At 38.4% G+C, this 11,391-nt stretch overlaps 1 protein-coding gene and 1 pseudogene across 1 annotated transcript; both read left to right on the top strand.

Moving 5' to 3' along the window:
* The first annotated feature begins 449 nt into the window (after nucleotides 1–449).
* LOC127191838 (olfactory receptor 226) lies at nucleotides 450–1,436 on the top strand. Its single transcript, XM_051149169.1, has one exon. The coding sequence runs from the start codon at nucleotides 453–455 to the stop codon at nucleotides 1,434–1,436; it is 984 nt and encodes a 327-aa protein (XP_051005126.1). The 5' UTR covers nucleotides 450–452.
* Nucleotides 1,437–8,527: 7,091 nt separating this feature from the next.
* On the top strand, nucleotides 8,528–9,211 carry LOC127192014 (olfactory receptor 6-like; annotated as a pseudogene).
* Nucleotides 9,212–11,391: the final 2,180 nt, after the last annotated feature.

Raw genomic sequence — 11,391 nt, 5'->3', positions numbered from 1 at the left:
GAAATTCCATCCAGCTTATGATAAATTCCCACTTTGGGGAAGCCTAAAAATTCTACAGTTTTTTATTTTAGGTGTTTGTTTAATTATTTTTACGACAATGTATTACATCTATGTTTTCACCATCAACATTTATGGTGTTGATTTCTTCTTCTTGTCTTTTTTTTTTATAGGATTAAAAAACCAGACATTGGGACTGTTGTCTTTCTACCCCTGGTTTCTCAGTGCATGCTTCTCTAAGGACCAGATCCATCTTCTATACTGTCTGCAATGCAGTCCTTTATTTTGTCTGTGTTTTCTTGGCTCACCACTGAGCTCATCGAATAGTTGTTATAAATCAGGTTTACCGCAAGCGTTGTAGCCTATCAATAAACTCACCAAGCGAGGTTCATGCTGCCCCTTTCATAAGACACTTTGGTCTCATCTCTTGAAGAGCAGTGAACGAGACTGAAAGCATGGAGCGAAGGAACCACAGCGGGCGAGTGAGTGAATTTGTTTTGCTAGGTTTCCCAGCTCCTGCACCAATGCGAGCACTGCTATTTTTCCTTTCTCTGCTGGCCTATGTGTTGGTGCTGACTGAAAATGCTCTCATCATTACAGCAATTAGGACCCACCCCACCCTCCACAAACCCATGTATTTTTTCTTGGCTAATATGTCATTCCTGGAGATTTGGTATGTCACTGTTACAATTCCTAAGATGCTTGCTGGCTTTCTTGGATCCAAACAGAACCACGGACAGCTGATCTCCTTTGAAGGCTGCATGACACAGCTCTACTTTTTCCTTGGCTTGGGTTGCACCGAGTGTGTCCTTCTTGCTGTGATGGCCTATGACCGCTACGTGGCTATCTGTCACCCTCTCCACTACCCTGTCATTGTCAGCAGCCGGCTGTGTGTGCAGATGGCAGTTGGGTCCTGGGCTGGAGGTTTTGGCATCTCCATGGTTAAAGTTTTCCTCATTTCCCGCCTGTCTTACTGTGGCCCCAACACCATCAACCACTTTTTCTGTGACGTTTCACCATTGCTCAACCTCTCATGCACCGACATGTCAACAGCAGAGCTCACAGACTTCATCCTAGCCATTTTTATTCTGCTGGGGCCTCTCTCTGTCACCGGGGCCTCCTACATGGCCATCACGGGCGCTGTGATGCGCATCCCCTCAGCTGCTGGCCGCCATAAAGCTTTTTCTACCTGTGCCTCCCACCTCACTGTTGTGATCATCTTTTATGCAGCCAGTATCTTCATCTATGCCAGGCCTAAGGCACTCTCAGCTTTTGATACCAACAAGCTAGTCTCTGTACTCTACGCTGTCATTGTACCATTGCTTAATCCCATCATTTACTGCTTGCGCAACCAAGAGGTCAAAAGAGCTCTACGCCGCACTCTGCACTTGTATCAGGGCCAGGATGCTGATGCTAAGAAATCTGGCAGAGATGGTTAGATAGGGAGAAGTTGATAAGTACGATAAAAAAAAAAAAGAAAGAAAGAAACTTGGGTTGAAATTTTCCTTTCTTTCTTTCTTTCTTTCTTTCTTTCTTTCTTTCTTTCCTTCTTTCCTTCTTTCCTTCCTCCCTCCCTCCTTCTGTTCTTCCCTCCCTTTCTTTCTTTCTTTCAAGTCTAAATTAGAGGGAATGAAGCTAGGAATCAGAGTTTCTAGTTCCTGCAATGTAGTCCAGAAAAAAAAAGCCTTAGATTTTAAGGTAGAGGCTGGATTTCTGCAAGGCTCCAGTTTATGGTGGTAAGGCCTGGACCAGTATTGCAGCTCACATAAATCCAGTGCCATTAAAGGAAGCACGGGCTACAAAAAGGAAAAACGCAGGCCAATAACTGGTCTGTGAAATAACAGAAGCCTAGAACATGAACATTCTGGAGTGATTTTAAGGAAAGGGTGTAAGAAACTAAGACTTGGAGACAGAGTTGCATGTATTCTGTGTGGCCATTGTGTTTGCTAGGTAACAAAAGATGGCTTTGAACTCCTGAGCCTCTTGCCTCCACTGCTGAAATGCCAGGATTGCAGCTGTCTGCCCTGACCCACATCATCAGCCCAAACTATGAACTATCTCTTGGACTACAATGGTTTCTGGCTTCACTTCCAAATTACTGAGGTTATTGAATTCGTGGCTGAATATAGTTGATTCCTTAATGTTCTGCAACCTTCATTATATGATAAACATCACGGAGACAAGGATACATTCTGCTGTCGTGGTAAAGAACGTTATTAATGACATAATTGTTATAAATACACACAATACATTGATGTGACGTGTGGCCATTTAGATAGGAGTGTGTGAGACCTATTGCTGGCTTCAGGAGGTGCAAGAACTAAACCTCTTAAACTTCACTAGGACATAGGGAGGTGAAAATTATTTCAGTCTTGCTGGAAAGGAACTGAGAAATATGGAACACAAGCTTTAAATTATTGAAAGGATTTGAGCATATATATTCTTATATATAATGAAATGGTTGAGTATATAGTTAACATTTACAAGTATGGGCACTAGTTTAGCTGACTTAGTAAATGCTGTCTTTGAAACATTATAGCAACATGATCTAAAGGGCACTAACGACTCAAAACAATTAATTCAGTAGATGAAATTGTTATGCTATGTAAAAGTATCAAAATTTGCTTATTTTTTTTCAATTTTAACTATGACTAGAAGGAAGTTGATTAAAATGTTAATGGACATGCTTTTCTTATTAATTACTTTTTCAGCAGTATTTTATGACTACCTTATTAATGTAAGTAAGCTCTGCTTAACTATTAAGATACATAACTTTATCCATCTTGGCAGAGATAGTGAGGGAGTGGCTGGTAACCAGAAACCTGAGGACAATAAAGCTTTTGTTTTCTGGTGTCCTTCTGGTGTAACTGCTTTTTATGGCCTTCTCTTGTCTTATCAGACTTGTGAAAACGTTGTTAGAAAGTATACTTTGAGGTGGAGTCGGTTTTTATTTTTTCATGCTGACCTTGAACTGCTGGCCTCAAGCTTTCTTCCTGCCTGAGTCTGACAGTATTGTATGTTATTTGCTATTTTACAACAACAAAACATTTTAACACTATACGTGTGCGCACGCGTGCACACACACACACACACACACACACACACACACACACACACACACACACACACACACACATATATGGCTATTTGTACCAAAGATGTTACCTAACCTTATTAATATCTTGTTTAAAGTTTAGAAATGACTATCTCCACAGAAGTTGTTTCGGAATGAGTCAATGATATGCAGTAGGAATGTCCTCCTTTGGGCATCATAATTTTAGTTGTTACATGAATTTATTTTTATAGTTTAGTTCCAGCTTATAGGAAGAGAAAATAATATGTTGGAGTTTCCATATTGTACTTTTCTCATTTCCAATATTTTAATACTAAAATAGATCAATTCTTCAATGTAAAAAAACACAGGTAATGTTGACTTCAAACTTTGAAAAGACTTCAGACTTAGCAGTGCTTAGTATGGTGGCCCTTCATCCAACTATCTGTCACTAAATAAAGAGTGGGAGGATGTTTGATTTTATGAGAACTAGAACAAGATTTGGACCTCTTTTGTCTTGCATTGGACTTTTCTAGGCATTCAACCCTAATAGCTCATATTAAATTTGAAGTAAACAAATCCTCTTTTTTTCCAAATTAAGAATTACTTGTCTGACCTTATCCATTCTTCACTGAGGTAGCACATTTTCTATCTATTTTATCTCTTTTCCATTTGATTTTGCCTGTTTCACACCATCTTTATATTCTGTCAATCTTTCAAATCACTTCATAGATAATATAGCTCCATAATTACTCTTTTCCCAGGGGGTTCACCAGTCTCTTGTGATAATATAGGACCTACTTGAGCCATTTAGATGTAGTAGGCATTATCCAGAGTGATGGGAGGCAGTGGTCATGTTCAGGCAAGTGAAGACCAACAGAGATAATTTTTATTGGTCCAAAGTGTTCAGTGATGTTGAGTAACAGTAAGTTTCTTAATATGCCTTTCAAATATTCCTAATATATTCAATTAGTCTTTATTTTACTTTGGTCTTTTTGTCCTTTTCTCACTACAAACCACATACAGTGATATTTTCTACTATGATTTACAGTGTGTATTTACTTTAAGTTAATGATCTAATGAGTTTCACTGATTTCTAGCATTAAACTTTGAACAAAGTCAGGAAATATATAAAAGAAATATTTAAGATGACAGTTACTTTGCAATTCTGAAAACTCCACTTGTCTTCATTAAAAATGCTTACACATAGGAAATATAACTAAAGACTGAATCATATTCCATCAGGGAAGGGAGAAAGCTACTACACAGAATACGATATTTTGGATTTGAGTATACACAGGATTTTAGATGGTTGAATTTAAATAATTAGCAGTAACATTAGAATGTTTACTTTTGAGTTTTTTATGAGTTTCACAAAATGAAAGATGATTACATTAGGAGAAGACAGAACTGGTTATGTGAGAAACTTTATAGGATCTTTGTGACCTTTCTATAGTTCTAATGTTATTCAAAATATAACAGTTATTAAAATTTGTTTTCTAAACATACATCTGATTGATTTCAATGGCTTCCAGAAGACAATGGATAATTCACCCTTTCCTTTATAACTGAGATGTATACAGTCAGCATCTTGCTTTTGTGAACATTTTTATTTTCAATTTTTATTGGAAATTTCAATTCTCCTAATGGTCATGCTTTAATGTAACCAATTCATAAAAAATAAAGTACAGAATGATCCACACTGAGTTACTGCTTTATATACTTAGGAATTTATCAAATTACATTGGGTTTTTTTAGAAATCACAGCCAGTCTTGGGCAATCCTGAGAGGACAGTCAGTCCTATGGAGTGCAGAGAACAAGGTCAGGAGTCTTCACTTTTTCCTTAGACTCATTGCTCACGACAAGATTGCTGTCTCTGATTTTTAATTCCCTGGCTGCATTTTAAGAAGTCTTGTGGGCTGGGGTTGTAACTTAGTGAGAGGTACTTCCTACCACCTGTGAGACTGGAGCCAGTGCCAGGGTTATTGGGAAACAAGAGTGAAGTCCATTGAACTTCCGATTGAATATGACAAGAAGAAGAGGAAGGGAGGGAAAAGGAGGAAAAAAAGAGGAAGAGGATGAGGAGGAAGAGGAGGAAGAAGGGGAAAAGGAAGCAATAGGTCCAGACTCCCTTACCATATTCCAGTCAGTTATACACATGTAGAATGAACCAGGTCCTTAGGGACTGACAAAGTCTTCCTATGAGTTCTTCAAATCTCTGCCTCAGTATATATTATTCTACTTAAAATCCCATACATTTCCAAATGACATGCACAGAGCTTATATACTTTAATTTGAAGAACTCAACTCAGCCTATTAAAAGAAAGAACTGACAAATGAATGCTGTAATGTATGTTTCCTTTCTAACTGTAACTTGGTTCTCATGAGCCAACTTTTCTTCGTTTGTTCTTTCTTAGTGCTCTCCTCACCTCGGAGAGCCACCATTTTATTCTCAATTTCTACTAGGTCAATGTTTTCAGATTTCACATCAGAGTAATATCGTAGTATGTATGTTTGAATAACACTAGGAAAAACAACATATCTATAAAGGTACACACACCCACATCCCCTACATACAGATTGTACACATGTGTTATTATACCAAATAGTACCATATGCATGTATAATTATTATATATCAGTTACAATAGAGATATAGTAGAAAATTAAAACACTGATTTAATATTATCTTAATAAACACATAAACAAAGAATGAATGTACTGCTTTATAAATCCAGTTACCATTATTTTAAATGAGTTTGTAACTTGGCATTACCCCAATGTGCATACAGGAATAAGACAAAAAAGCTTTGCCTGAAGTTAGAGATATAGTCCAAGTATAAACAGGGATCTATAGATGAGGACAGGTTCAGTTTTTCTGTCCAGGTCCCCTGGACATAGTCTTGGCAGTGCACAATGCTTCCCTAGAGTCAGGACAAATGTGTAAGTGAGCCTCCTGAGGAGACAGTGGTGTCTTCACTGAAGTCAACATGAAGTGAATGTGAGATACATTCTCCTGTATCTTCTGCCTTCATGTGTCAGTGCTGTAGTAATTTCTATGCAGCACAGACAAGGGCTAGACACTGACCTCAGAGAATGCAAAAGCTCACCCACAGTGGCCCTCCCCAGTGTGAGTGTCTGAAGACTCTTCCATCCTCTAATAGGACAGTTTGACCATGGTCACTGTTAAAGGTACCAGGTGAAAATTGTAGGTTTGCAGAAATCACCATAGAAATTGAGGAGCTTGGAAAATGTCAATAGGCACCATTTCCAGACAAGTGAGGCACTCTGAGGGAAAATAACAGATTAATGAAAGTTCAGCGTACAACGAATACCTTTACTCAAGTTTGGGGAAATTTGGGCAGGTGTAGGATCTTTAGAGTACTTGACAAGGACACATAATATATGTTTATTGCTTTAAAAATATATTATTGTGTGTTCTTTCTTGAGAACAAGTAATACAGAGTATAAAAAGCATTCGGTAGCATGACGATCGGCCTCTTTTCTTTTCCTAATATAGAAATAGGCAGGCTCAGTAGTTTTTATTCTGAAATAAGGTAATAAAAACAGAATTCTTCACTATTCAATGGTTCATCTAGATCTTACTAAGAAGAACATTAGTGGCAAACAGAGTGGAGCAATATTTAAATAACACAATATGCCTGAGTACATGAGAAGAATTCATTGGCACGAAGATGGGGAAGAGGTCCTATGCTATGGGAACTTGAGAGCCCTTCAGTGGAGGCCAAGTTCAGTTTTAATTTCTCAGATATTGGGTATATTTTGTAAAAAGTATCCAGAGAGTGCAAATTCTGGATGTGTCAAACATGTATCATATGATAGACATGTTCCTCCTGACCCTGGAGACCCACTGATCTCTCTATCTCTCTCCTTGACTTACTTCCAGTGGATTTTAAAGGGTCAGGGGATACATGAATATAACTATGAACCAATATTCAGTTAATATTCATATGCTTACTAGTAACTTTCTTAGGTATGTGGGTCATAGTCCTGAAGATCAGAGTCCTGAGTTTTGCAAGTGTTAGGTCTCAAATCTAGGACAAATGGCTAACTATGGTGCTCATTAACATATCAAAGCTGAGTCTGATCTCCCAATATCCCTCAGTCCCTAACTCTTCCAGGGTGTTGGTTGACATACCCTATCCTCTACCCTAAACTCTCCAGCCAAAAGACTAGGCTACCCTTCCCCCAGATGCTTTCTCTTTATAATCAAGCTGTTTGGAATATGCTTGTCCTTTTTGCCCCCTTGGCCATTGCACTGGCTTCCCCTCTCTCTCCTCTTCCCTCCCTTCTCTCCTTTCATGGCTTGGCTCTGGGTCATGTTCACTCTGGATTCTCCTAGATGTCTCTGCCTCTAGCTATACTTTCTCTTGTATCTAAATAAAACTTTTCCTTCACTCCATCTAGGAATAGTCATGCTCTCATTTTTGTATATTTTTCCATGCATCAAAATTGCAAATTAATAGCAAGAAATATCTATGGATGAAAGAGATGTACACTAGGAGGCTAATGCTGGTGAGATACTTGTCTCAATCTTTGTATGTTCCGTACATAGACACATGCATTGTGAATTATCAGGTGAAGAGTGGGAAAGGATTAAGTAGGAGGGTGGGAGAGTATTTACAAAGCCCTGAGTGCATAAGAGGGGTGAAAAATCAGTTGTGTATGCCTGGGTGCCATAAAAGATGAAGCCAGGTAAATAGGATTAGAACTATAAAGTACTTCCTATGTATAGTAATTAAAACATTTGTATCTTAATGTGGAATCAAAGTAGGAGTCCTAAAGAAATGTTAAAATAGTTCTCTCATTTAAGAATGTCCCAGGCTCCATCTATTCTGAAGAAACCATGCTAGGTAAAATATGACATACATGGGGCAGCAGACATATTACACTTTTGAAACTTTCAGATCCTATACTATTGTCTCTCTGTTTTTTTAAAACAATACCTAACTAAATAGAGAATTTTAACCAAAAAAGAGAAAGACATTGGGTCTATGTTAGTTGAAAAAACCGTGAATGAGATAGGCACCGACATTCAAGTCACTGACGGTCAGGATAGTGAGAGCTGCATGAAAATGAATTTTGATACAAGGAGATAATTTATTTTAAAAAATCTTTGATGAAATATGCATTTCACATTGAAAAGGCGACATTAGCAGAGATTATTTTGTGAGTCTGATTCATAGGAAGCCAGAATTGTAACTTTCATCTCTTTTGCTTAACACTGTGTATATCATTATTTGTATGATTCAGCCATATTGAACAAGGGCACCACTCCAGTCAGTGAGCTCAACCTGTGGCTCCTCCACAGCTCCTTGGCCTCAGACCTCCTATTCTTTCTTGTAGTTTATTTTGTGTAGCAGAGAGTCTTATCACATTCATTGTTTGGGTCCCTGGATCCCTCCAAAAGCTCGAGTATGTGTCCTGGGTAGTTTGTTTCTTTCCTGGAGGTCTGATATGTCTGTCACAGTCCCCAAGATGCTACATGAATTTCTCCTTTAGAGAAGGAGCATCTCTTTCACAGGCTGCATGATAAATCTCTACTTCTTTATCTCGTTTGCATGCATATGGCCTATGACTTCTGTGTGGTGATCTGCCACCCTTTCCATTATGACCACAGGTTATTGTGTGTAATTGGTGGCTTCCAACTATGTGGCTGGCTTTATGGCCACCGTGATCAAAGTCTATTTCATTTTAAATGTCACATTCTGTTGCTCCAATGTTATGGACCACCTCTCCTGTGGTATCTAACGAATCCTCAAACTGGTATGCAAAGGTACGTCCACTGCTGAGTTATCAGACTTTGCCTATTGTAATTCTTGTCTTCTCTTTCATCACCACTGTCCTTTCCTATGTCTACATAGTGTGTGGCATTCTATGCATACCCTCCACCAAGGAGGAAAGACCTCATCTTCCCATGCCTCCCACCTCATTTTGGTCATAATGTATTACACAGCCATACTTTTCATGTAATACTGACCCAGAGCTATTGTGTCTTTTCGTTCTAACAAACTCATCTCAGCTGTGTACGCAGTTCTCACGCCCCTGCCGAATCCCTTCATCTATTCCCTAAGGAAGCAGGTGGTCCACGATGCTACCGAGAAGACCCCAGGAGACGGTCACTGCGTTCAGCTCAGGTGATCATCCTGCCTTGAGAAGGACACAATATACCACGACAGTGAATACAGATCTGTTGGCTGTTAGCAGCTCTTTACATACATGAATTCATAAAGAAATCTCAGCAGAAAAGTAAACAACACAAAAATCTAAGCTCAACAGGGAAGTCAGACATCATATATTGCTATAACGACAAATCATATATTGCTATAACGATAAACCACTATTTTTTAGTATAGACAGGGCCAGTAACTTACAACTGATATAATGATTCAGCAGATTGAATGTTTCTTATAGATTAAATATGTATACTTACATGTTTAGCATTTATTTAATATATATAAAGTGTTCAAATTAAACAACAATATATATTGGTTCTCACCAACTTTGAATAAATTCTAAGTTCCTTAGTTTCCCTTTCAAGTTTCCAAGTGTGGACTTAATGATCCTGCTTATAACTTTATATCATTCACATGTTGAAACTGTAAGGATGGATCTTATGTTGATATTGATATTTTAAAATTTTATTTTATTAATTTATTCATATTACATCTCAATGGTTATCACATCCCTTGTATCCTCCCATTTCTCCCTCCCTCCCATTTTCCCCTTACTCCCCTCCCCTATGACTGTGGCTGAGGGGGACGTCCTCCCCCTGTATATGCTCATAGGGTATCAAGTCTCTTCTTGGTAGCCTGCTATCCTTCCCCTGAGTGCCACCAGGTCTCCCCATTCAGGGGACATGGTCAAATATGAGGCAACAGAGTACATGAGAAAGTCATACCCCACTCTCCACTCAACTGTGGAGAATGTTCTGACCATTGGCTAGATCCGGGTAGGGGTTTGAAGTTTACGGCCTGTATTGTCCTTGGCTGGTGCCATAGTTTGAGTGGGACCCCTGGGTCCAAATCTGCCTATCATAATTTTCTCCTTGTAAGTTTCTAGGATCCTCTGGATCCTTCAACTTTGCCATTCTCCCATGCTTCTCTCATCTAGAGTCCCAATAGGATGTCCTCCCCTCTGTTCTGGTTTCCTGGTTAGTGAAGACTTTCATGGGACATGCCCCTTGGGCTAGTATGCAGATATAAGTGAGTATACACCATTTAACTCTTTCTGATTCTGGGTTAACTCACTCATTATGATCATTTCTCTTCAATCCATTTGTCCACAAATTTCAGGAATTCCTTGTTTTTAATAGCTGAGTAGTATTCCATAGTGTAAATGTACCACAGTTTCTTTGTCCATTCTTCTACTGAGGGACACTTAGGCTATTTCCATGTTCTGGCTATTATGAATAAGGCTGCTATGAACATGGTTGAGCAAATTTTCTTGTTGTGTGCTGGAGCATCTTCCGGGTATATTCCAAGGAGTGGAATAGCTGGGTCTTGTGGAAGCCTTATTCCCAGTTTTCTGAGATAGCACCAGATAGATTTCCAAAGTGGCTGTACTAGTTTACATTCCCACCAGCAATGAAGGAGTGTTATTTTTTAAATCTCAAAAATTTTTATTCAATTTTTAAAATTATATATTATCATTTCATATTGAAGAGAGTAAGGAAACAAATTCCAAATCTATTTGGATAAAGAGTATCTAAAACTATAACTTGTTTTTACTTATACAAAATCTTAATTTTATTCATTAAAATACTTATAGGATGAAAATATCAGTAAATTATAATGAAAACCTAGCAAAATATTAATTACTAATAAAGTACCAGTTTTGGTTTCTTTTTTTATTTGTTTTTTATTTTAGATTTACTTACTTTATTTTATGTATGTAGGTATTTTGCCTGCATGTATGTATATGTAACATGCATTTGCCTGATGCCTGTGAAGTTCAGAGGAGGGCATCAGTTTTTCTGGAACTGGAGTAATGGGCAGTTATGGATCACCCTGTGAACACTTGGTACTGAGCTCAGGTCCTCATCCAGAGCAACAGTTGAGCCATCTCCCCCCCCCCCCTGCCCCAGATCCTCTGTCGTTTGACGAGTGTTGATCCCACTGAAACATGGCATTCAGTTTAAAGGGAACTGAAACTGAATGAGAGATGAACAACAATTTTCTTTACTATTTTTGAAACCTTTCTATAAATCTAAAATAATTCAAAATTAAAACGTGTGTTTTAAAAAGAAGTGTATTGAGTATATTATTCGTCTAGGTTGGCAGTCAGGGTCTTTTAGTGCTTGTCCTGGTCTCTTCTGTCTT

This window comes from Acomys russatus, chromosome 7 (genome assembly GCF_903995435.1).
Source record: "Acomys russatus chromosome 7, mAcoRus1.1, whole genome shotgun sequence".
Lineage (NCBI taxonomy): Eukaryota > Metazoa > Chordata > Mammalia > Rodentia > Muridae > Acomys > Acomys russatus.
Note: the sequence above shows the minus strand (reverse complement) of the source record. Positions and strands in the feature narration are given on the sequence as shown.